This window comes from Trichoderma aggressivum (genome assembly GCF_033847375.1).
Source record: "Trichoderma aggressivum f. europaeum strain CBS 100526 chromosome Unknown scaffold_006, whole genome shotgun sequence".
Lineage (NCBI taxonomy): Eukaryota > Fungi > Ascomycota > Sordariomycetes > Hypocreales > Hypocreaceae > Trichoderma > Trichoderma aggressivum.
In genome coordinates, this window is record NW_026946372.1 from 404,981 (window position 1) to 430,455 (window position 25,475).

Genomic DNA, 25,475 nt, shown 5'->3' on the forward strand with positions numbered 1-25,475 from the left:
TTTGAAAGAATTCTTGTTTGACTAGAAGAGAGGATAGACTGCCGAGTGAGCATTTGTAAGAAGCAAGTCAATTACGTCTCCCGTCTTGAAGCAATACACCTTTGATATCATATTCAATGTGTAATTTGATTTGCGTATGCGTATTAGTCTAGGGTACTTGGAGAATTGCATCGCCTTGATGCTATCAAACCACCAATCACCTTGTTCTATAACCCGCAACCCGTTGCGCCATTATCCATGTTAAAATGCTTCCAAGTTCTTACAAGAAATGATGATACCGGAAGAAGGTTTTGTTGAAAATGCTCTAATTGTGTACTCCGATGACTTATGCTTTTGCGGTCCTTTACCTGGTGTCCCAATGACGATGCTAAATTAGAAAATGTTTGCAAAAGAATTAATAGAATAGCAATGCCCAAACAGTTTGCAAAAATATCAGATAGAATGGCAATGCTCAAACAGTTTCGCTGTCGGTGGCAGGTTCTTCCTTCTCGCGGAGGTTCTTGAGACAAGGAGCGAAGAACATTTCGCCTGTGATGACGAGCTGCAACGTCCTCAGAGTGACGAGGATCCAGAGGAGAAGGACAGAAAGAGTGATGATCTGGTAAAACAAAAATCACAGGGTTAGATGGAACGTTTCGGCAGGATAGGTCATGCAGAGACAAGGACAACACACCATGGTTGCATATTTAAAGAATTCACTGCCCAGATTCTTCCACAAGGCATTGGTGCAGGTTCCCCATACGCCCAGGGGGAAAGTGAATCCCCACCAGCCCATGTTGAAGGGGAACTGGCGCGTGGTCCTGAGGCTGATGAGGGCGAAGCAGACCCAGGCCAGGGCGAACCCCCACATGACGATGCCGAAGAAGATGCCGAGGAAGTAGAGGAACTCGGCGCCCCGCGTGGGATCGACGCCGGCGACGTGGAACATTTCCGTCTGGGGAATCACCTTGAGGGCGACTTTACCGAGCTGCTGGATGCCGAAACCGCCCTGGCCGAGGGGGCCCACGGGGAGGAAGACGGAGACGATGACTTCCCGAGGGGGGAGGGAGTGGACGGTCAGGCGGTGGAAGTAGAGGGCGATGACGCAGCCGGAGAGGGCCTGGCCGATGCCCCAGAGGACGTAGGAGACGATGAGGGTGGCGTAGGCGTGGCTGGCGGAGGGCAGGGCGTCGGCGACGATGCCGCCGGTGGCCGCGGCGACGACGGCCGGGACGATGGGGAGGAGGAGGGTTGCGGTGGTCTTGTCGAGGCCGGGACGGTGGCGGTGCATGACGATGAAGGGCATGGAGATGCAGGTCGCCATTGAGACGAGGACGTCGATCCACCAGAATGCCCAGGCGAGGTAGATGAGCCAGGGGCCCCATTGGGCGCAGGCGAAGATCATCATGTTGATGATGGCTGGGGGGGGGGAGTTTGTTAGTTGATTGGTGTTGAGACGGGACGAGAGGGAGACGTACTGGCAAAGCCCATGGGGAAGCAGCCTAAGAACAAGGGTTGCGCGGGATGTGAGATCATGGCGATCCAGATTTCGGGATAGAGCGTATATCGTAGGAGTGAGATGATGCAGAAGATTGTGAAGAGCAAGATGTTTAAGCTGAAGAAGATGTAGGAGATGATGTGTAGCCAGTAGCCGTTCCAGGGGAGGTTGAAGAGGAGGATGGAGACGATGCCCGTGCCCATGTTTACGGCGAACCATCTATTGAGATTATTGTGTTAGTTGATGGGCTTTGTTTTCTTCTTGAGATATTGGTGATTGTGTTGGGTGTAAGTGAGAGGATGGAATGTGTATGTGAGACTTGCGATGGGGTAAAGTTGCGGACGATTTTGCGCCAGCCGCGGTTATTCTTGCAGGGTCTTGACTTTGAAGGGCATGAAGGATTGGTAGGATTGCCATCATCACTGCTGCTGCTGCTGCTATCATTGTTGTTGTTGGCGTTGTTTTCTGGCTGTGGCGGCTTCTCCGTCGTTGCTCCGAGTTGAGCATCTGCCGGCCTGGCTGTTGTAGTCGCCATCATGATGGAGAGTCTCCAATGAGACCAAAAAGATATTCAAGATGATGATTGGAAAAACACCAAAAACTTCAGTTGATGATAGTAAAGATTGAAGTCGTCGTTCTAATCGCCGTATTTATGAATGTCTTGAGCTTATTGCTTTAGGCATAGCCTTTTCGGTATTCGGGGCCTTTGCTATGACGTTATGTCGTTTGTGTATAAGCCACCAAAGGGATGCAAGATGCAGCGGTTCGTCGGGATGAATGAGCCGAAGGAGTTACTTTTCTGGGAAAATGGGTGTAAAACGCTGAGATTGAATGAATTGAATTGATTCTCTCTTTTCATGTGAAGTTGCCGGTCTGCCGTTATTTAAAACCTTTGAGAGGCAAAAGAATTTTTCTTTGACTAATTGGTTTTGTTCGCCCATTCCCGGCCCTGGTCAGATGATGCACCGGCCAGCCGGCCGTCCAGGTACGGAGGACCCTTTTTTTTCTTTCTCTCTTTTCCTCACCTGCGATGAACCGGTGACGGGGGATCCACCAGTATCGGATTCTAGAAGATTACCTAGCAGCTACAAATCCAGTTTTTTTCTGTTTAATGGTGCTGCTCAGCCCTCTGACGTGCAAAGATGATTCACATAGTGAATCTGGGGGAAGCTCGGCATCGGGGCGTGAACGGGGGCGGCTGTCGGGGGGACATGATGACCAGGGCTGCTTTTTGTTCCGTTTGGGCGACGGGCCGAGATGCGGGTTTGTGATGGTTCTTGAATGAAACTGCCGAGATGAAATGTGTCTTGAGCATTGTTTGACTTGTCTTGTACGGTTATTGATCAAGGTAAGATACGAGGTGACCCAAGCAACAGCTTCACCATGATTTGGATGGCTCTAGGAATTGAGATGAAATGGTTGAATTACCTTTACGATTTTGATTTCATCGCCAGCGGTATGCTTCGCACAGCTTCAAGTAGGTATGACTTGCTTACACCAACATGAATGAATGTCTAGGGTTCAACATCTTTCACCACCAATGTGCATCGCGAACTACCTAGATGGCGATGGACACAACACCGGAGAGAAGCACTCTCTTGGGAATACAGTTCAATTGGCATCTGATGGCCGCCCACATTACATACTCTGGACACATAAGCCCGGCCCAGCAGTTCCGTTCTTTACGTGGCAGTTCGCATCAAGTACATTAGATATCATTGCAACCCACCTTGGAACAGCAGCAGCCGTGCGTCGCAACGTACATGTTAATTTTCTCCCTTTTCTCTTTTTATAGCTTGTAAAAGAATTTTCTTCATCCGTGCACTCTGCCAGCTTCAGTCAAAAGCGGGCGAAGTACTGCAAAGCCTCGACCAAAGTTACGCAGTGGAGCACAAGCAGCTCCTATTGAAAAGCTTGGCGATATATGTGGAACTTGAAAAAAGCCCATTCCGTGTCCACCAACTCCGTATTCAACTCTATCTTGATGTTAGTGATCTTCTGCCTCTCCAGCCTCCGTGCCGAGTGACCCAAAGTTACGGCCCAGCGCGGATGTCGGCCGCGGATGTCGGAGACCCCCGAGCCGCTGCCGTCATTTGGTGTCTTGAAATTTGCATCTTGTACCTTGTACTCCGGCCTTCGTCCATCCCGCATCTTATCTTATAAGTGGAACGGCGCCACCAATATAAGACACAGATTGACCGGGCCTGTGTTTCTTGCAAACAGAAAAATATTACAATCAATTCAGATAGTATAAATTATTGACGGCTCAGGGGCAGATAAGGCGATAACGAGCAAGGAGAGCACAGAGTTCTAGATCTCCCACCAACCCCCTTTCCATTCGCATATCGCAATCAGTGGCTGAACATCTCTCAAGGCTCCCTTGAACCTTTTCCCTTTAGCACGACGCTACTGCTCCGAGCATGTACCAGGTTTCACGACGCCCCACGCTTGGCGGATACTGTCCGTCTGGTCACCAAAAAAATCTGCCAACATCCGTCTCAGTGCTCGATGCTCAAGTCCCTCTCGTAGAGCCTCTCGTGAGACCTGTGACATTCCAGGCTGCGTAAATCCGAGTCCAGGTGCAAAGTCACCACGTCCAGAATCGGGGTTTCTTGAAATCTGACAATGCCCGGTCGTCATCATTTCCGTAGCAATCTCATGTTATCTCTGAGGCTGCGCGTCAGCAGTTCGCCGCACCGCCTAAACTCTGGCTGGCCGTTGTGCGCTCCTAGCGTCTGGCCGTCCAACCAGATTGTGCAAAACTTGCGCGGCCCAACCCACCGATAGTTGCCAGGTGTACCCGTTCCCCGTTTGCCGTTGCTCGTACAGGCGATCATTCACCATTGCCCTTTTTTTTTTCTCGTGTGGCTTGAGGGGGTCAGTCAGTGAGGATTTTGACAGGCCGACACCGGTTGCACTACCCTCCGTCGGGGGTTTGGCTCAGCTGACCAGACACGAGAGACACCGGCCATCCCCGCCCCCAGTCGGTGTGTCGCTTTTCGATCGTTGCGTATCTCTGAGATGTTGATAAATGCACCCGTCGTATCGTTCTGTATTGCCCATCCATTGGATCCCTCATAGCATTGATACCTCCCTATACAATCCACCCTCTATAGCCATCAGCAGAATACATCATCAATCATGACCGTCAACGTTGTGTCTAGCAGCCAAGCGCTCGGCGGCGTCGGCGACGTCGTAGCGCACAAGGGGGATCGCTTCGAAGAACTCGTGCTGGCGCTCAAGGACGCCCTTGGCCCGTCGTCGGGCTTGACGTCGGACGATGTCGACGTCGGCTTCCTGATGGAGCTCATGCGCGACTATGACGGCAGTGACATGAAGTGGTCCAAGTATGCATTTGGCGACGGCAGCAGAGGCTACACTCGTAACCTCGTCGACGAAGGAAATGGCAAAAGCAACCTGGTAGGTCGTGTCTCGAAACCTTCGCACAGGTGCGTCCAATGTATTGACAAGAAGCAAACTAGCTTGTACTCGTCTGGTCCCCAGGAAAGGGCAGCCCCATCCACGACCACGGAAACGCGCACTGCGTCATGAAGATTCTGCGCGGCGATCTCACTGAGACTCGCTACGCCTTCCCAGAGAAGGACGAGCCCGAGGGACAAATGACTGTCATCTCCGAGAAGACATACAAGGAGAACCAAGTGACGTACATGGCCGACGAGCTCGGCCTCCATAGAGTATCCAACCGTGGCAGCGACTTCGCTGTCTCGCTGCACTGTAAGTTGCATCGCGGCCTCAAGACACTTGTGCTGGGCCTGAGCTGACAACCTCTCCAGTGTACACTCCCCCCAACGTAGCGAAGGAGGGCTGCCACATCTTTGACGAAAAGACTGGCAAGCGAAGCCATGTGCCCGGCTGCATGTACTTTTCCATGTATGGCCGCCTGGTCAAGGAATAGCCAGCAGCAGACATGACGGCGTGTGCATCGGATTCATAGGAAGCGGCGTTCTGGCGTTGGATTTGGGACTGATGTCCTTCTCATGGTTGTCTCGTTGCCTGTATTCAAGATGATGTTTTTAGTTCATGGTTCTGGGTGTCGTTGGGTAGCATCTGCCGCGTTCGTCCACGGCGGTCCTCGGCGACGGATATATAGCGAAGCACAGCATTTTTGGTACTGAATGAAACGCCTCATCGCATACAAGCTCGTCTGCCCTGCTGCAGCAAGAAGAAGAGTGAAGTTGAAGGAGAAAGCAAGAGTGGACGCATGTCGTTGATATTCGGCCTCTTGTGCTGGAGAGCCATCGATGGCGTGATTTCGGCTAGACCTAATTGGGGACAGTCGAGTGCTTGGTGGTGACGGATCTCGGCGCACTTTTTATGGGGGTTTACGGAGGTATCACGGTAGGTATTTGGGTGCTTAGTCACGGTGATGTTAGCATTCACGGGCATAAAAACAAGAAGCAAGCTGCATTGTATTGTAAGGAGAGCTGTCTGTAATACTGGTTGGTATATACACGGGCGTTGCTCTATGCGTGGGACATGATTGTGTGGATGCCCGACCGGTGTCCGGTACTAAGGAGCCTGTACGGAGTACTCCGTAGGTACTCCATGCTTAAGTCAGATCACCTGCTCTTTGCCGGTACCTCTCTCTAGCAGGCACGTCACATGACCTCGCGTTTGCACTCTCGTACTCGTAACTGCGCATCAGCGAATCGGAACGCGAATCAACTGGCGGACCTGCCATAATTGTAGATTCGGTAGTTGAGAAGAAGCAAATCGATAGAGATGCTCAGCTCTAGAATTTTACTTCACTTTAGCAACCTCAGACATCAAAAATCCTCTCTTTCGAATTAATTTTCCTGGTTTTTATAGCATCTATTCAAAAGCATTCATTCCCATTACAGCAGCATGCCTCGTCGCAAGCGTGCCGCCGCCGAGTTCATCGATCTCACAGCAGATTCTCCTGAGCCAGTTCGTAAACGACCAGCTGTGTCTTCTTCGCAAACTTCTCGGGCACCTCTTGGCCTAAATTATGCATCTCAGAGGAGCCAGTCGTTTGCTTATCCAGCGGCTACACAAGAGCCAGACTATCTGGACTTGACGCAAGACGACGACACCGCCGACAAAGAGTTTTATGGCACTTTTGGTTCGTTTCTTTCCACAGTTCAATCGTTTCAATGAACTGCTAATTGTTCTTCTATATAGATGGCAAAATCGTTGGGGTGAGGCACTATGATGGATATGCTTCCCCTGGCGAGGCCGTCTTGTGTTGCAGAGAGCCGGAAAATCGGGTATGTATCAAGCATTGCAGTTGGTTTAGTATCAAGTAACAGAGCTAATGCGCAAACAGTATGACAGAAATGCTATCCGCATAGACAACGTGCTTCACCAACAAATCGGCCACTTGCCTCGCAAAATTGCTGAGAAGCTCGCCCATTACATTGTAAGTTTGACAATTCTAAATACTACCCCTATAAGCTTACAGCTAACGCGGAATAGGACTCTGGAGATCTCACCGTGGAAGGCCAAATCATAGGAGAAAAGGCCTACTATGATTGTCCCATAAGACTGTCCTTTTACGGGTCAAGTGATCCTGCGGAGCGGACCAGAATCGAGGGTGCTCTAAAGGCAGACAAATTTGTCAAGGCTACTCAGCTTAAGAAGACCAGGAAGGAAGCCGAGGCACGTAGGGTAGTGCTTGGGCTGTCTCAAAGTATCTCGACAGCTGGCATCGACACTAGCCAGGCGATTCCCGAAGTGTCACTCGAGGAAATCCTCCAGTCTAGCGATGCCATCGAGTTCCGCAAAGGCGGTGATGCCATCAAGACCCTGGCAATGGGCGAGGATGAGCTGTCCAAGATGCCCCAGGCCGAACAACCCGGTCAGCTCAAGTCTACTCTCTTGCCATATCAGCTACAGGTATGTCTGCACAAAATCTTGCTTGCCATTCTTTATTCTTTGTTAGTCCATGTTTGCGTCAAATCAGGACTAACAGCGTGTAAAAAGGGTCTGGCCTGGATGCAATCGAAAGAGAGCCCCAAACTTCCAGCTGTGGGTTCGGATACGATAACCCAGTTGTGGAGACGCGACAACAAGGGCCGGTTTTGGAATGTCGCCTCTGAGTTCATCACCTCCAAGCCGCCAACGCTCTTCTCGGGCGGTATCCTTGCGGACGATATGGGTTTGGGAAAGACGCTCCAAATCATCAGCTTAATCCTTACCGGTGGCCCTGGTTCAACGCTGATAGTTGCTCCCGTTAGTGTGATGAGCAACTGGGAGCAGCAGATCCGAAGGCACGTCAAAGAGGAACATCAACCCAGTATCCTGATATATCATGGCGCCAAGAAAGTGGCGGCCAAAGAGCTCGAGGGATACGACGTTGTCATTACTAGCTATGGCACACTTGCCAAGGAACTGGATGACGGCGTCAGCAAGACTCTCTTGAGCCCAAAGAAGAACTGGCGGCGAGTTGTGCTCGATGAAGGGCACACAATAAGGAACGTCAAGACTAAGGCGGCTCTGGCAGCCTGTGAGCTCCACGCCCAGTCCCGTTGGGTGCTGACGGGAACTCCAATGTGAGTGCCATGCTACAATTGGTCTTTTATTATTCTCATTGTCACAATATGCTAACATATCATCAGTGTCAATTCCGTCAAGGATCTCCAATCTCTGGTCAAGTTCCTGCATATTACAGGAGGCATTGAGCAGCCTGAGATATTTGGGAATGCAATCTCGCGCAAACTAATGATGGGCGATCGCAGTGGGGAGGTCCTTTTGCAATCTCTGATGCAGGATATTTGTCTGCGTCGCAGGAAAGACATGAAATTTGTCGACCTCAAACTTCCCAAGAAGACAGAGTACCTCCACCGAATTACCTTCCACCCAGAAGAGCAGGCCAAATACGACGCTCTGTTGTATGTCAACTACACCATTTCTCGTCTCGTATGATTCTTAGCTTAAGGACTTGGCACTAACTCACTCGTAGATCTGAGGCCAGGGGCGTGTTGGAGGAATACCAAGCAAGATCGCAAAGTGGACAGAAGGGCCGCTTCCAAAATGTGTTGGAGCGCCTTCTTCGGCTTCGGCAGTCGTAAGTCCCCTGCTCTTTGTTTGATGCTGCTTGCTGATGTGTTATAGATGCAACCACTGGACTCTATGCAGAGAACGGATTAATGATCTGATGCAAATGCTCAAAGACCAGGACGTTGTACCTCTGACCGAGAAGAACCGCGCCCTGCTGCAGGAAGCTCTTCGGCTGTACATTGACAGCCAAGAAGACTGCGCAATCTGCTACGACGTGCCTACTAACCCCGTGATTACAAACTGCCAGCATGTGTTTTGTCGCCACTGCATCTCCAGGGCAATTCAGCTGCAGCACAAATGTCCCATGTGCCGCAACCCGCTGACAGAGGACAGTCTTCTGGAACCAGCCCCCGAGGGAACCTTTGATAAGAACTTTGACACTGAACAGCAGAGTTCAAAGACAGAGGCAATGCTACAGATAATTCGGGCTACATTGAAGAATGATGGCTCGAAAATCGTCATCTTCTCACAGTGGACATCATTCCTCGACATTGTGGAGAAGCAGCTCCAAGGTGCCGGTTTGAAGTACTGCAGGATTGACGGAAGCATGAATACAGACAGACGAGATCAGGCCATCGATGCTCTCGACAATGATTCAGAGACGCGCATTCTGCTGGCCAGTCTGGCGGTTTGTAGCGTGGGGCTTAACCTTGTTTCCGCGGATACGGTCGTTTTATCCGACAGCTGTAAGTCGTTGCTTTATTGGCACCCCCATGTTTTGCGTCCCATTTCCGTCTCCTTATGGGTCTATACTTACTTGTACTCTCATAGGGTGGGCGCCAGCAATCGAAGACCAAGCCGTTGATCGAGTCCATCGTCTCGGCCAAAGACGCGAGACGAAGATTTGGCGTCTCGTCATGGAAAACACTGTTGAGGAGCGTGTGCTGGATGTCCAGCAGGAGAAGCGCGACCTGGTCACCAAGGCGTTTCAGGAAAAGGACAAGGTAAAGAAGTCCAACGAGACGAGAATGGCGGATGTGATGAAGCTGCTTTCTTAGATGGATACATAAGGCGGCGCAATTTGGTTCCCGATGGATCTCCACATCATGTACATGACATAGACAACGCTATCAACTTACGTATAGTATTGGGGTTTTCGGAGAATGCGGCATAGATACGGGGAATCTCTATGCTCCGTCTACCTAGGGTTGATATAGGCGGTATAGCCTACGTTGCTGACAGATGCTTACATACATGGGATTATGGAAGACAGCCAATGTCACCATATACACTGACTTGTGGTTCATGAGGAGAGATGACTGCCTGACTCATGCTCAATCACTATTCTCGTTGTTGCTGACTCTCTAAAAATTAGCAAAGCGATGTATAATATGAAAGGTCGAACGTACCCGGTAGTCAGGCGGGCGAGTCCGCTCTCAGAGTAGCTCAAGGAGGTATACCGTCTATTTGATGGTCACCTCATCACCCAATCTCCAGTATTCACTAGCTTACTAGAAGCTGGCTGGATTCTGAACAATACGAGGTCAAATGGATTAAATGGATGTAAAGGGTAAACTCATACAACGTTGCTTGTAAACCAATTACGGTGTTTCATTCACGAAGTCGGCATGATTTGTAAATACGAGATCTTAGTTATGAATCGTATGAATAAGCTCTATCTTTCCTAAAACAAGGCAACTTTCCCATGTCATGTATCAATAACTCAGATTAGACGGGATATCGTTTAAACTTTTGTATTGATACGATATGACTCGCTTCCTCCTTTATCTACTCAATTGTAAGATACAACCTAGAAGGAAGCTGATCTATTGTTAGCCATCATCTCGGTTGCAAAGAGACTTTCACACATGATTGAATCCTTGGTGGTCTGATACGGGGCGAGTTTACAAGACCAATTATGATTAACCCGTTGTTTGTATCTTGTTAAGGCAATAACGCGAGAGACATGGAGTTCCATGGAGTTGACAACTCAACTTTGCTCGTATTTATCCCGGTCTACTCGACAAGATAAACGAGGTGGAGACTAAGCGGGATATAGACGGTTTGAATTGCTAGTGGCAAGGACTCTGATTGACTTGGCCTAAAATCACTCAAGCCACGGGACTTGCCAACCAACTAAGCTGACTTTGGCTGACCATGGACTCGGACTTTCTATTGTGATCATTGATCTAGCAGCGGAGATGTTTATTTTGGGAGCACCTAGATTAGGTAATTCATGCCGAAGAGGGAAGTATGCAGCAGGAAGTGTCGTGCGAGTTCGTGCGAGTTTCCACAATGAAAGCACAACTCTTACTAGACTTTTCTTTTGGTCCGTAGTTTGCTTTAAACTAATGAATAGAAGACGCCATTGTGTACTGTCTTTTAAAGGTTTAGAGAAAGATGTAGTCTTTTAGCTGCTACTAAAAGACTAAGCTTAATGATTCCTTTGACTCATCCCATCCCGACTCTAACTTTGGCCCATCCTACATCGTCGGACAATAACTTGCCTGATTTATAAACACTTTTACTGGCCTTGACTAAACACCAATTAGTAATATGGGGCCCTGCAGGGAAATCTGCATAAAGAGCCTGGGTTGTTCTAATCATGGATTCCCTTTCCGAGGCTGTAAAATCATGCTAGTTTCGGAAGGTTCCGAGCGGAGTATATAAACACAGTGTTGTCTCGTCGACGTAAATAAGAAGTCACCAAGTAGACACACATATCAGCCAACAGACTTTTCTTCGTCTATATTCTCCTTAAGGAAACATACACGGCATAGCACTTCAATCCAGTAATCATGGCTGTAATTCCGTCTCCCAAGCCGCACGTCTTCGTCATTCCCGGAGCCTATCACCCAGGCTCCGTTTTCAACCTATTCATTCAATCACTCGAGGCAGCAGGATTCTCCGCCGAGACTACTACAAACCGCAGTGCCGGCAACGCGGGCATCACGGTGCAAGACGACGTAGCACACGTGCAATCTCTACTCATCCCTCAGATCGACGCGGGGAAAGATATTGTGGTCGTCGCCCATTCATACGGCGGCGTGGTTGGATCGGGAGTCATTGCAGGTCTGGATAAAAGGGGCCGAGAAGCTCGAGGTTTGAAGGGAGGCGTCGTTGGGATCATCTGCATCGCGGCTCTTATGACCCTACCGGATAAGTCGCTGTTTGAGATGAGAGGTGGTGAGGGGATGTGGTCACCGTGGGTTGACACGAGTAAAGTAAGTTCAACTCCCCTTTGCTTCTTCTCTCCCATGTTTGGTTTTGTCGAGTACAATGTGGTATCTGTATCGTGATGATGTGCTGAACTGCTCGCCAGCTCGAAGCCGAAGGCGTCACGTACACGAAAAACGAGATAGAGACCTTTTACCACGACGTCTCCCCCGAACTGGCCAAAACGATCATACCAACTTTAACATCACAGTCTGCAATGTCAGTGCAATCGAGGCCTGCCGCAGTTGGCTGGCTGGACAATGTATATGATGGCCGTCGCGCGTACATTCGCTGTCTTCAGGATGGCGCGTTGCCTCTGGCGGCGCAGGATGGCATGCTTGCTTTATCGGGGGTGGAATGGATAATCAAGTCTCTGGAGGCTTCGCATAGCCCGTACTTGTCGATGCCGGATGAGCTGACGAGCGTGGTGGCGGAGATCATAGCGGAGTTTGCAAAGAGCTGAGTGTTTGTGCTACTTGATAGAGACTTGGGTTCGTGGTTTGGCAACGTGGCGTTTCTTATCTACCACATGGATCTGGGTGATTGGTGAAGAATATTAATATTAGCATTTCTTTTGGTATGTCCTTGTTGTCTTGAGAAGAAGTTTCACTTACCTGACTCTTCCTAAACATGATGCCGGATGTGATGCTGATGAGAAGAGTAGTGAAGTCAAGATAGCCCCCATCCTGCATCAAACTGCCAGTACTTTGTATACACCCAGACCTCGACGCCTAGATTTATTAAACGAATCAAGTGGCTCCCTCGATCCGTTTTTTCTTGGCAACCCATAGGCACTGGTTATCCTTCTCCTATCTCGCCTTTGCATCCTCAAGGACTTATACAGCTGGACTTTGATAATAGGGATGCCCCTATTCGACGCTTCCGCACAAATGTCTCCGCATCGTATGATTCATCGTCGAATATCAAACAACTCATCTCCAAAGCCAATATTATTGATTTCGGACATGGACTGCCTCCGCGATATGGTTGTACACGCAGCAACGGCCACAACTTAACATACAATCGCGAGCTTACTCAGCGGAACTATATCCCACCAGCAAATCACCTACCTATCTCGATGTATCAACAAACAAACAATCAACAGTCCACGGAATCTCCTGTATTTTCCAAAACTCACGGAGATAACATCATAACCACGAATCGATATTCCAAGAAAGATCCTTCACAAGGAACCTTTTCTTTTGGTTTCGTCATCGCGCATTTATCATTCCTCCGCTGTTTGTTGCTTGCCCATCCCGCCGATTACCTAAGGCCAAAATGTCGGCCCTCCTGGAGCCATTCGCGCCGACAGCGAAGCTCCGATGCTCCGACCTCCGATGCTTCTTTTTGGTTGTGAGAAACGCGATGGGAGCGAAACCGACTGTGTGTTGCATCTTGACGTTTTGAGTGCAACTATAAACGGAAAACGAGGAATGCAAAATTGGTACTTGGAAAAGAGAAGCCAAAAAGCCAAGCCTTTAAATCGATTCAGCAATATACCAGCCCTGCTTGAATCTATTCCATCTAGAAGATGGGATACCCGCGCCTTGTCCGTCTCGACTCACTCAGTAAGCAACAAAGCTATACTCGTATATCTGGCGTATCATCGGCCGTCTCCAAATAGCCTATCCATTTTAACCTCCCATATCCCCGTCCCCTTTCGCCCCCCCGGTTTTCTCCTCCTCCCCCTTGCCGTCAACGTTGACAATTCATGCCCGCTCACACACTCACACAAACTCGCACTTACACCCGCGCCCGGACCTACGTGTTAGCCTTCTTGAACCCCGGATCTTGCTCAAAGTGCGAGCACCGATCTAACCCACGTTTGAACTTGTTTCCCATCGGCGGACCTGGACCGGCCCCCTTGCCAGCAACCGGGCCGTTCGTTCCCAAGTACCGTAGCGTAAAGTCCGGACGGGCAAGATACACCGTCGGTCATGGCACATGCGAGTTTTCGCGCGAAAGCGAAAGCGGGCAGCTGAGCTACGGAGGATTTTTTTTTTTTTTTTTTTGGAAATCAGAAAAAAAGAAAACTAATGTACAATGACGGAGGTTGGTTTCATGTCAGGCTATATTACTAGATATGGGCAGTAGTTGCCATGTCCTTCTTTTCCCCCTTCTAGTCACTCTCATCCAACAATCATACCCCTGGCGACTTGGGAACCGTGAATTGAATATAATTATCACATCGCTCGCTCGCCTCGGCATTTCAATCTCTTGGCCTTGCCGCAAACGAAGATAACCGATTCCATCGTGCGCTGTGCGCTGTCATTGTTCGAGCGAGCTTGGTGTTTTTTTTTTGGTGGTGTGACTTGGACGACGACTTATACGCATCTCCTTACCATCACCCGAATCAAAGAGAACTCTCAACAATCACGAAAAAAATATTCATCTCATTAAAAACAATTGATTAAATAAAGAATCTCAGGCGAAAAAGATGGCATCCAGCGGCCAAAGCGGCGCAATGCCGCCAAACATGGCATGTTCATCCTCAACACCATCACCACCACGACAACCTCCAAATCCAAATCATCACCACGAAAACTAACATGAAAATCTCCTCCTCAGAGTCCCCCTTACCCCCCCAAATACGCAGGCCTCGGCCTCACCCCAACCGTCTCCGTCGACGTCCCCATCTCCGCCGTCATCCTCTTCCTCTTCATCTGCTCCGCCGCCCTCAACATGGCAATCTTCCAGCGCAACCGCCGCCGCGGCCACAAGTTCGTCCTCTCCAGCCTCTTCTTCGGCTTCTCCATGGCTCGCATATCGGCAAACGTCATGCGCATCGTCTGGGCGTGCTACCCGAGAAACGGCCGCATCGGCCTCGCCGCGCAGATCCTCGCCAACGCAGGCGTCCTGCTCGTCTTCGTCATCAACATCATCCTCGTCCTGCGTATCCTGAGGGCCTATCACCCTCGCCTCGGCTGGAGCTTCGCCGCCAAAATCGTCTTTCGCTCCATCTACGTCTCCGTCGTGGCCTGCCTCGTCATGCTCATCGTTGCCATCGTCTACAGCGTCTACACGCTCGACCAGTCGGCCATCGACAAGACCCACGACGTCCAGGTCGTTGCCCTGACGTACTTTGCCTTGCTGGCCTTCTTCCCGATCCCCGTCGTCGCCCTCTGCTTCGTCATCCCCCGCCGCCAGCGCATCGAGAAGTTTGGTGCCGGAAGCATGCGCTACAAGCTCTTCCTCATCATCTTCAGCTCTTGCTTGCTCACTCTCGGCGCGGCCTTCCGCGCGGGAGTGGCATACTATCGCGTTCCCGTAACTCAACCAAGGTGGTTCCATGGCAAGGCCTGCTTCTACTGCTTCATCTACGCCATCGAGCTCATCGTCGTCTTCACCTACGCCCTGTCTCGATTTGACAAGCGCTTCCACATTCCCGACGGAAGTAGCTCTCCCGGCCACTATGTCAACGGCGTTCCAGGCTCGGACGGACGAGTATTCGATGAGGAATTTCCGGCGAGCGCGTCGGCGCAGACGATGCATGATTCCACCTGGGACATGCCGCTCGGAAACAAGCTCGAGGCCGGCAAATGATTTGGAGAAAACGAAGAAGAGGTGGTGAGAAGCAGATAATGACAGCATGGAGGCACCTGAGAGTCTGTATATACATGTCAGTGTGCTCGGTATATTTAGACAAGGACATGGCATGGCGTTGGGCTATAGATAGGGTATCATATTGTACGACTGGAATCATGGAGCGTCACGAAAGGACCCCCTTTGTTAAGAACAAAGGTTGAAAGAATCTTCTCTCAGTATAGAAATAAGCGTTCTTGGATAATGAATAGAACAAGAATAACATCACCTATTTTGTCAATTAGCAGTTTTGTCATCTAATATGCATGATAAGCGAGGGGATTTGTGGCATCGCAACAAGACTGATAGCCAACGTCTCTCTCCCATTCCAATTCTATTGCTCCCAATTCTGACCATGACAATGCGCAAGTACGCACATGCTGACATCATTCACATCGGCGCATCGCCATCCCTGCCAGTAAACTTGAACCAATCTGGAGCGGCAGCACTTGGGCGACTCCTGTTCACATTGAGACTTGTCACGGCTGGGTGGCGTGGGCCCGTACACCGGCAGTAGGATTAATCGTACATTATTTTTTCTTTAGATGCCCGGCTCCCTGGGCTCTAACAACTATAAACCCTCTTGCAAAAAGCCCTTTACAGCAATAACTCGTTTGAATGAACAACGTCGGCACTGGATTAGAGGAAGTAGTCGGGGGTTCCTAGAAAAGAAAAAATAGTCAACAGTCTGGTTCGAGCATTTGGTCGGGAATAATTGCAACACATACGTCTAGAGACCATTGGCTCTCCGGCTCTCGGGCACGGATCGAATTGCAGGCTGTAGGGGTTAGCACTTGTGGCTCCAACATGGGATGGAGCTTTGCTGCTTACAAGGTATATTTCAGATGCTCGTCGATTTCCATTATGGCAGCTTGGTTACCACATCGGTAACAGTAATTTGGAGCTGTCAAGCAGCGGCATTGTTAGAAAAAAAAAAGCTCAAGTATTATTAAGACATGCAGGCGGCTGAAAAAGGGTAGGCGGCACGCGGGCAGCAGTAGAGCTGTTGTTGCAGCAGAGGCTCGCCATTGGCAAACAAGGGAAATGTCAAAATTGAAAAGAAAAGGCTCACCTGAAAAGATTGTCACCACGTTGCGGTCCTGAGACCAGTTGTAGCCTTCCATGACAAGCTGATGCGCTCGTGCCACCAATGTCAAGCCGTTGTTGTGGTTGAAAGCCTCTGAAATGTCCTGGCCAAACGTGTACCCCGCACCGCGGGGAGAGATGCCCCAGCCGCAGCGGTCGTCGGGGTCGGACCATAGGAGATCGCACATGGGACCTTCGTGGGGGACTTCCTGGACGCGGTCGAGGGCCCTGATGTTATCTAATGTGTCGATGCTGGGGGACAGGCCGCCGTGGAGGCAGAAGATCTGGTTCTCAATCAGGGCGGTCAGGGGGAGGTAGTCGAAGAAGTCGGTGAAAATCTTCCACACGTTGGCGTTGCCGTATTTGCGGAGGCACTCGTCGTAGAAGCCGTAGACTTGTGTGATCTGGCGCGACTCGTGGTTGCCTCGCAGGATGGTGATGCGTTGGGGGTAGCGGATCTTGAGGGCGACGAGGAGCGACACGGTCTCGACTGAGTAGTATCCTCTGTCGACGTAGTCACCTGCGGCAGTTGACACATGTCGTCGTCAGCAAACGGAGCTCAAACCAGGAACCAGGTCGCGTTTGTTCGCACCCATGAAGAGATAGTTGGTGTCGGGACTGGGGCCGCCAATCTTGAACAGCTCCATCAGGTCGTGGAACTGGCCGTGGATATCGCCACAGACCGTGACGGGGCATTTCTGCAAAAGACACTCGGCGTCAGCATTCCTCCCACGCCGGTGACCAGACGGACAGACGCCCGATCACCGCATCGCTCAAGGACCAAAACCTACCACCGGCTGGACGTTTGATTCCTCCTGGACAACCTCTCGACCCTAGACGAAGATGCAAAAAGTCAGCAATCGCTGGCGCCCAACAAAACAGCGTCACGAGCAAGGCGCCCAAAATAAGGGCCACCAGCCCAGCGTCGAAAATCTGGGATTCTCGCATCGCCATCGCTTCAGCATCGGATGCTCACCATGTCGCACAGCCTCTGGACGTCGGCCTCGGACAGCTGTTTGCAGTTCATCAGATTCTCAATCCACTGTTCCAGCGTGGATCTGGTCGCAGGCTCCGTCTGCACTGGCGACACGTCGGCCGGTACCCTCCCGACGTCTTCCATATTTGTGTCCATGTCGAAATGCGCAGCTGCGGCCGAGGCGAGTCGATTGGGCGATGCGTTGCTGGTTGGGGAGGCAGAGGCAGAGGCAGAAGGGGGGGTCGACGAAGCTGTTGGCGGGAGGTTTAGGAGGGGAGAAAGTTGATGCTTTGAATGACGTTGCGGTCACGCTTCGGGTTTGTGTCCCAAGAGGCTCTGGCAGCAACCTGGAACCTCTGGCAGCGGGCAGCGGGTGGCGATTTAGCGGTTGGCAGCTGTAACTGTCCAGTGCAAATAGCGGCCGGTGGTGGGGCAGATGCGCCAAAGGAGGCGGTTTTACAGCGAAGGATACGGCGCGGTGGTCGCTATCAGCCAGTGCAGTTGCAGCGCAGTGCCAAAGGGAGCTGGAGGGAGGGAGGGAGGGAGGGATGGAGAGAGAGATTAACGTGTGAGAGAGGAGGGAGCACGAGATTGCGAAAGATGACAAGGGGAGGGGGAGGGTGGTTCAAAACAAGCAAAGACAATAAATGGGGTTACTGAGGCTTTACAGCACAGTAGCGGCTACGAGTTGCATGGAACTTGGGCTATTGGTTTGAATCCGTGCAGTTTGCATCAAAGAGGTATCAAAGACTTGATGTCCTTTATTCATCCCTTGTTTCTTTTGCAAATCTGCAGCTGTGCTCTGGACAGTCTAAGCAGATCTTGCTTTGCGTGGCTGATGCTCGAGGTACATGTACTAAGCATGAGGGGTTGGTTCTCAGCTTTAGCTATCACCAGCATACATGTATCCTCCATTTACAGCCAATTAGTAGCTTCAAGCTCTCATGCATAGGTAGCACTGCTATATCGAGCTTACATACGTCTTGAGATGATTCCATGACATCCATCTCAACATGACGATGATGATATTTCCTCACCCGCGCCATGATGCTAACAAGCAGCACTGCTACTGTACATACATTGATTAGTACACGAACCCAGGGGAAACGAAATTAAAAGCTCCCGCCCCCCTTTGGCGCCCGAGCTGGCGACCTCAGCTCCGGAGCTGCCCCGCCAAGCTTATCCCAGGTGAAACCGGGGCACATCATCTCAGATGTGACAATGCTATGTACCAATCGCCGCGATACAGAAAACAGAAAACATGACCGCCTTTCAATCCTGTTGACCGAATTATGTGTATTTTAAATATTAATGTAGTAGAAGCTAACTAATTGTTTTACGCCGCAATTACGATGCTGCTGACTCATAACCTCGTCGACACCTACCTGGATACATGATAGGGGGAGCTCAGCTCCGATGCTCGGCTCCCGAGACTCCATGCTCACGCCCAAAGCCTTTGTGTAGAGACATGTCTGATCACGTCCTGCTACATTGCAGGAGATAATAACCACTATAATCATGCTGCCTCCTCTTGCTGCCTTCAAGCCAGTCCCAGTCCAACAAGGTCCGAAGCCTCGGCTCCCATACCGCTCGATGGCCCATCCACGCCTTTGCCCACCAAGCTTGTGAAATCAAGTCCCACGTCAGACAGCTTCTTCGCGTGCTCCTTTGCCTGGTCCATGCACTGCGTCCAGACTTGTCCGCCGCGCTCCGTGCTCGCCAACTGCCTGGCAAAAATCACGTTGAATGCTTCGACCTGCTCCTTTGCCCACTTGACGCACGTGCTCATCATGGGTGGAGGGAAGCAGCTCTGAAAGCATTGCACCGTGTTGTGGATGAGGGTGAAATAAACAAAGGATAGCTGCCATATGTACAGGTGCAAGTCGCCTTGAAAGAGGCATTGTCTGTTCATCAAATGTTAGCTCATGCAACGTGTGACACAATGCCAGTCGAGAGAAGAGGGGAAACGAACCTGGCTCTCTTATGAATCGTGTCAGCTCGAGCTGCAAGATACGCCTCTCTGGCCCTGTCTTCATAGCCTAGTCTCGCCAACCAGCCAAGGTTTCGCTTCGTCTTGTTCTGCTGGTGATGCGTCGTCTCCATCCCGTGAATGATTATCGTCGCAAGCTTGGCGCATCTCTCTTCAACCTCAAAGTTGATAAAGTCTTGGGCTACCGTATTGCCCTTGAGGCCCCGTGCTAATCCCTTGAGCTTTTCCACGCGCGCCACTGCGGGCTCGAACCCCTGAAGAGCAATGTCAATATCCAGCTCGTCCATTTGGCCTTCCACCCATCGGAGGTTCTGCTGCTTGCCGTCCACCTCGATGAGCATGTCTTTGATATCAGATAGCGTCTCTAGCAGCTCCGTCTTTTGGAGCAAGCCAGGGTCTCTTGATGCAAAGTAGTTGATCGTCTCTCTTGCCTTGTTATTGGCCTCCATCTCAGACTGCAAACCTTTGCGTAGCTCTTCCACTGCCTTGCGCACATTCATCATCAACGCCTTCTTCTCACTCGCTTCTGGCTTTTCCGTGCGGTAGATGAACGTCTCCTGGCCACCACCCCGAACCATGATGGCGTCGGCTAACTTGGTACGGCCGCCAATGGAATCGCCTGTACCTGGCATTTCGATGACTTCAATGTCGAGCAAGGGCCAACAGCGGTCGGCGACAAGCTTTACCATGGGCCCACGGGTGTCTGCGTTGGGCGCGTCGACCTTGCGTTTCTTCCGAGAGGCGATGAGAAGATGGTCGTTTAGCAGAAATATTTGCATGGCTCTTCTGCTCTTATATGTTGCATTGTCCAATTCAATCCAGGGCCCAGCATTGAGAACCACATGACGTCCAATCGCGTTTGGCAGAAACTTTTGCGACCCTTCCACCGTCTTGTAGAGAGATTGCATCTGCGAGGTCCAGAGAACGCTTCGGTCTGCGACGGAGCTGCGCTTGTCACGTTTGCTCATGGTGACGGCTCCTCCGATGGATGAGTCCATCTCGTTTCTTCCCGAGGCTTGCCTAAGAGCCGTCGTGTTTGCCTTGAGTTCGGACATCAGGTTGCGGAGAGCTCTCATCTCCCCCTTGAGTTTCTCTGCCTCTTTACTGATCTTGATAAACTGCGTTCGGTTTTGCAGTAGATTCTGCTGCAAGTCTGCACCGGCGCGCGTCTTAATGCCCTGGAGCGACTCTGCATATTCCTGGATCTGGTCCTCGCTCGCCTCGCTCAGCACTGAAGCTACATACTGGTCGGGAATAAGATTCGGGTCCCGCAGCGCCTTGAGGTCGACAACGGGAGCAGCTCCTGGCCCTGCTCGGGACGGAGGAGGGGGCTGATAGTCGGTGTTGTACCGCTCGAGAGGAGGTAGACTTGGGACTGGCGGGGCGGCCGCGTCGAACTCGGGAGGCAAGTTGTTAAATCGAGAAGAAAAGCGTCGCTTGACCAAATCGGATGTCTGCAAAGTTGAGAGGAAGATTAGTTGAGAGACTTGTCAATCAATAGCATCGAGGTCTCACCTTTCCACTCGCTGCTACAGGTCGGGGCCGGGGCGCCTCAGGTATGGGAAGCATCCCAGGAACGGCGGCTGTTCCTCCAGACGAGTCATCTTGAGGGATTGGCGCAGAAATCTGTCGCGGCGCACTGATGACGGGACGAGCCTTTCGTCGCTTTCCGCTTCGAAGGGACAGGGTTATCTTGCTGCGTTCCTCAGACATGTTGGCTGCTCATTGAATGGATGACGGAGGGAGATTGATTGATTGGCTCAGCACGGGAGAAGAGAAGGATAGTTGTTTTATGACGATTTCAGATACATCCGCACGTATCGCTCAATTCCACAGTCGCGTCTGCCCGTCCAAGTTGCTGCACAGAGCTTCCTACAGCTGCACGGTGATGTGATTCGTAGGAGAGCCGTTGCGTGGCAGATGCAACTCGATACAGCGAATGTATGGGGTATCAAGTACGAGTTACCAAAGCACTAGCGGAGTAAGAGCAAGCTCCAAGGCGGTGCCGTTTACCCGACAATGTGCCGGCCGCCTCCAGCGCTCAATCGATGTTCCGAGCTACTAGCAGGTATCGCCGCTGCATCTCCATATTCCTTGTGATATCTTTTCCAGAGCCAAAAAACTTGAACCGGCGACGGCATCTACCCAGCCACGGCTCAATTCACTGCTACCACACGCCAGGGCTTCTTCTGAGCAGCACCCGCAAAGGCCGAACCCCCCGGAGCCCGTCGTCTTTTATTTTCCATTTCTCACCTGCAGCTGCAGCTTAGAAACTCCCCCCCCAGAGCTCCCCTCCATTCGCCGAAAAATGGTCAACTCAAGCACCGTGGTGACGGCATCAGTCGCAACCGTTGCGACAGGCCTCGTTGGTTCGTCGCTGCTCCAATGACATGCGCGGCATGTTCTCGGTAGACGTCTGGGCTCGCTAACATTTTTGGCTTTTCTTTTTTTCCCGTCGCAACAGCCTATGCCGTGTACTTTGACTACAAGCGACGAAAAGACTCCGAATTCCGCCGCAACCTGAGAAGAAACGAGCGCAAGCAGGTCCGGGCCGCCAAGGAAGAAGCAGAAGCCTCCACACAGCGACTACGCGGCCTCATCAAGGCCAAGGTGGATGAAGCCAAAGAGGAGGGTTTCCCTGTGGGCGTGGAGGAGCGAGAAGCCTTCTTCAACGAACAGGTCATGACGGGCGAGATGCTGAGCCAGGATCGTATGAACGAACCCCTCCATGTCGCCATCTTACGCACCAACAAAGGCACAAAGACTGACTCCATCTCTTCTCCGATATAGCTTCTAAGATGATCGATTCCGCGCTCGCTTTCTACAAGGGTCTCAAGGTCTACCCTGCTCCCGGCGACCTCATCAAGATCTACGACAGCACCGTTCCCAAGGTAGGTTATGTCATGTCATATGCGTTGCATCGACTGGACTTGAAGTGGCTGACGATTTACACCCCCACAGCCTATACTAGACATCCTGGCCGATATGATTGCATACGACGGCGACATTAGCATTCGCACTCGTCCCTCATCCGCAGGCATCAACCTGGGCGACATCCCCAGCGTTGGCCTCGACTAAATCGACACTCTCCGAAGCCTAATAAAACAGCAGAGTATTCCTCTCCACTCCACTCAGCTTCTGTCAAACATTTGATGATGAGAAGGGAAAACAAAGACAACGCATCGACTTTCCTTCTGCAACGAAAACGAAAAGCCTTTTGAACATGGCAAGAACTGATGACATGGGAGAGAAAACAAAAACAAAACAAAAAATTTGACAAAAATAAGTCCTTTTTGACTCGAAGCTCCGGATCCCTCCTCTTTTCATTATACAATCTCCATCTGTACCTAGAAAAACGTAGGGGGGAAACGCAAAAATCGCTTTGGTGTACCATAAAAATCCTGTACCTCTTTCTTTACGGGCTCTTTCTTCTCGCCCCGGGATGCAAAATATCTGGTGGGCATTTGTGTAAACAGTTGTATGCGGTGATATGATACAGCCATGGGAGGTCTTTGGGAAGGGCAGTGCGGGTAGCGTTTCCATAATCCAACATGAAATTCTAATGGCTTGCATGGTTTGGTCTACGTGATGTTGTCAGGGCATGCATGTCATTCAGTCCATCAATCTTTTGGTTGACAATACTATGATATTATGTTTTCATCTTATTTTTACATAGTGTACCATTAAGCAATCTTACTCGGGCGCCTCACGCGCAACAATGGCCTCCATCTTGCGGCCCTTCCTATCTACTCTCTCGTCTCGAGGATCGAATCCTCCGTTCCCCCACAGAGCCCACTCAGGAGTCGGCGGGCCCATGTAATCCTCAGGCGTCCAATCGCCATCAGCACCCCTCTCTTCAAGAAGCTCAAAGAACTTTTGATAGTCGATGTGTGTGTGCCACTTGCCATCGACGTTGAAACGGTTGCTCGCCAGCAGGACGCAGCAGCTGTGCGCGTGCTCGGCCGCAATGCCGTACTCGAGGCCCTTCTCCTGAAGCCGCTTGTCCAAAGCTTTCACAAACTCGCAGACTTCCCAGTAGAACGGCACGTTGGACATGCTGAGGCCGGCGTTGGAGGACGTTGACGTGCCGCAGTACGTCACACCCTTGACTTCGACGAAACACGGCAGTCCGCGCTCGATAAGCTGGGCGTAGCCTTCGACTTCGTCTTCCACGTTGAAGCCCTTGACGAGGGTGAGGCGGTAGACCGTGCGGTGGCGGAAACGCTTTTCGCGAAGGATGTCTAGGCACCGGAGGAACCGCTCCCAGAAATCGCGGTGGAGAGGCCTGTCAATCTTTCGCAGCGAGTCTTTGTTGGAGGCGTCAATGGACACGTACAGCTGCGTGACGGCCTTGAGAGCGGCGAGCTGGTCGGGGTGTTGCGCGTTGCAGACTAGGAAAGACGAGATGCGCTCGTTGTGCAACAAGGCGAGGAATTCGTTGATGTAGGGATAGAAGATGGGCTCTCCAACCAGAGACAGGGCGCAGTGTCGGATTCTCAGAGCCTCGGCGTATCGCTCTGCTCGGACGCCGGGTACACCGCGCATCATTTTGATCTTTTTGTAGTGGTTCTCCTTTACACCGTCGAAAATCATGTCAGGGGGATCAACCACCCATCGCCAGGTCGTGCCGACGGGGTTCGTTCCGTGACGCCAGCAGAAGACACACTTGTTGGAGCATGAGAGCGAAGGGGTAGTTTCCATACACTGGTGAGAGTTGATGCCGTAGAGAGAGTATTTGTAGCAGCTGCCTCGGCCACGTAGAGCGGATTTGGTCCAGCGACAGATCTTGACACCAGAGTGGGAGCCTACAATGGAGTAGCCTTGCTTGGTGAGAGCGGTATAAGTCGGTGAGTTCTTGGCCACCATTTCCTTGATGATCGGAGCTTGAGCCTTCTTGTTGTTGGCGGAAGTATATGTGGTAAAATCAACGGCTAGGGGTGCTTTCCGAGTGCCTTCGTTTCCGTCTTTGCTGGGACGAATCATTTTGCCAAGATCTTCAACATCGTCCAATGGTCGGGAGTCGTCAGATTTTCTACCCTCACTAGGCTCCTCGTCGTCGAAAACGACTTCGCCATCATCGGCTTCGGCCTCCTCGTCATCACTTTCGACCGCATCACCACTGCCGGGCACTCCTTCACCGAGGAATCCGGTTTGGGTGGCCTGAGCAATGACATCTTGGACCCCTGAGGTCCATTCCGCAAACCGTTCCGCGTGATCGCTCTTCATGTCCCCCATTCCTACGGGATAGGCTCGTTTTCGACCAGTCAACTTGGACATCCATTTGTCCAGGTCCTTGGCTTGGAAGCAGAATCCCTCGTCTTCATTGGGCCATCCCTCCTTGTCACCGAAACCGAATACAGAATATCCAATCAGGGAAGATAGAGGAGCGGTATCAATTCTAAAATCATGATGGGTTTCTTGCAGATGCTGTAGGAAGGTATCGTTGATGGTGTCGATGTTGTAGCTCGGAATGAGGAACAGGTAGAAGTATGCGGCGCCTTCGGCGGACTTGGGAGGGCTGACAAAGTAATCTTCAAAGTCAACTTCGGTCAAATCGAGTAATTCTGGCTTTAAGAATTTGCCGTCTGTTTCCTTTGCTTTCTGGTCCAGGAATGTCTCGAGCGCATTGATATAATCGCGGGCAATCTTTTCAGTCTTTGTAGTAACAGAAGAGAAGAAGACCAGCACCTTTGCAGGCCTGTCCGCGTGTTCGTTCGTCGCCGCCTTTCCCTCTTGCGAAGATTTCCTTGTCAATCCTCCTTTGATACGTCGAGGGCCAGTAGACTTTTTCTCGGTCTCGACAGCGGGTTGCGCTTTAACAATCGGCTTCTCGCTTGTCTTGGGCAGTTCCTGGTTGTAAATCTTTGGAAGTGCAGCGAGAGGCTCCCTGTGCTCCGTCGTATGGAGCAATATGCGCAGACCAGCAAGGAGAAAGAGAGAGGCCAGGATTATTGTCGTGCGATGAATGTGCCAGACTTCGACCAGGTCTGTTGCATTTTTTTTGTCAGCACGCGATTCAACATCCAGCTGCTCGAAAATCAACGAGAGGCTCACCAGCGACCATCGCCTCCAGCTGGGGACGAGATCCCGCATCCATCTTGACGGCAGAACCTCTTGCGCGCAATTCAGGCGTTTGCGCACAGGAATCTCATGCAGCACGTGGGCTC

At 51.2% G+C, this 25,475-nt stretch overlaps 8 protein-coding genes across 8 annotated transcripts; 4 read left to right on the forward strand and 4 right to left on the reverse strand.

Moving 5' to 3' along the window:
* Positions 1-451: 451 nt before the first annotated feature.
* Triagg1_2380 (uncharacterized protein) lies at positions 452-2,015 on the reverse strand (the record flags this gene model as incomplete). The annotated part of the gene is made up of 4 exons (XM_062896555.1): positions 452-598; positions 674-1,398; positions 1,458-1,696; positions 1,861-2,015. 4 exons carry the CDS (start codon positions 2,013-2,015, stop codon positions 452-454), a joined length of 1,266 nt encoding a protein of 421 aa, XP_062758592.1.
* Positions 2,016-4,618: 2,603 nt separating this feature from the next.
* On the forward strand, positions 4,619-5,393 carry Triagg1_2381 (uncharacterized protein; the record flags this gene model as incomplete). Its single annotated transcript, XM_062896556.1, has 3 exons — positions 4,619-4,897; positions 4,960-5,212; positions 5,272-5,393. The coding sequence occupies 3 exons, from the start codon at positions 4,619-4,621 to the stop codon at positions 5,391-5,393; spliced, it is 654 nt and encodes a 217-aa protein (XP_062758593.1).
* Positions 5,394-6,343: 950 nt separating this feature from the next.
* On the forward strand, positions 6,344-9,516 carry Triagg1_2382 (uncharacterized protein; the record flags this gene model as incomplete). Its single annotated transcript, XM_062896557.1, has 9 exons — positions 6,344-6,581; positions 6,641-6,726; positions 6,786-6,878; positions 6,935-7,354; positions 7,442-8,010; positions 8,077-8,349; positions 8,421-8,525; positions 8,573-9,204; positions 9,290-9,516. 9 exons carry the CDS (start codon positions 6,344-6,346, stop codon positions 9,514-9,516), a joined length of 2,643 nt encoding a protein of 880 aa, XP_062758594.1.
* Positions 9,517-11,256: 1,740 nt separating this feature from the next.
* On the forward strand, positions 11,257-12,137 carry Triagg1_2383 (uncharacterized protein; the record flags this gene model as incomplete). Its single annotated transcript, XM_062896558.1, has 2 exons — positions 11,257-11,682; positions 11,781-12,137. The coding sequence occupies 2 exons, from the start codon at positions 11,257-11,259 to the stop codon at positions 12,135-12,137; spliced, it is 783 nt and encodes a 260-aa protein (XP_062758595.1).
* A 1,961-nt stretch (positions 12,138-14,098) lies between these two features.
* On the reverse strand, positions 14,099-17,474 carry Triagg1_2384 (uncharacterized protein; the record flags this gene model as incomplete). The annotated part of the gene is made up of 8 exons (XM_062896559.1): positions 14,099-14,190; positions 14,284-15,281; positions 15,634-15,716; positions 15,985-16,034; positions 16,329-16,862; positions 16,908-17,040; positions 17,134-17,175; positions 17,319-17,474. The coding sequence occupies 8 exons, from the start codon at positions 17,472-17,474 to the stop codon at positions 14,099-14,101; spliced, it is 2,088 nt and encodes a 695-aa protein (XP_062758596.1).
* A 1,384-nt stretch (positions 17,475-18,858) lies between these two features.
* Positions 18,859-21,021, reverse strand: Triagg1_2385 (uncharacterized protein; the record flags this gene model as incomplete). Its single annotated transcript, XM_062896560.1, has 3 exons — positions 18,859-19,222; positions 19,291-20,762; positions 20,824-21,021. 3 exons carry the CDS (start codon positions 21,019-21,021, stop codon positions 18,859-18,861), a joined length of 2,034 nt encoding a protein of 677 aa, XP_062758597.1.
* A 595-nt stretch (positions 21,022-21,616) lies between these two features.
* Triagg1_2386 (uncharacterized protein) lies at positions 21,617-22,386 on the forward strand (the record flags this gene model as incomplete). The annotated part of the gene is made up of 4 exons (XM_062896561.1): positions 21,617-21,677; positions 21,773-22,018; positions 22,099-22,199; positions 22,270-22,386. The coding sequence occupies 4 exons, from the start codon at positions 21,617-21,619 to the stop codon at positions 22,384-22,386; spliced, it is 525 nt and encodes a 174-aa protein (XP_062758598.1).
* A 615-nt stretch (positions 22,387-23,001) lies between these two features.
* Triagg1_2387 (uncharacterized protein) lies at positions 23,002-25,401 on the reverse strand (the record flags this gene model as incomplete). Its single annotated transcript, XM_062896562.1, has 1 exon — positions 23,002-25,401. The coding sequence occupies one exon, from the start codon at positions 25,399-25,401 to the stop codon at positions 23,002-23,004; it is 2,400 nt and encodes a 799-aa protein (XP_062758599.1).
* Positions 25,402-25,475: the final 74 nt, after the last annotated feature.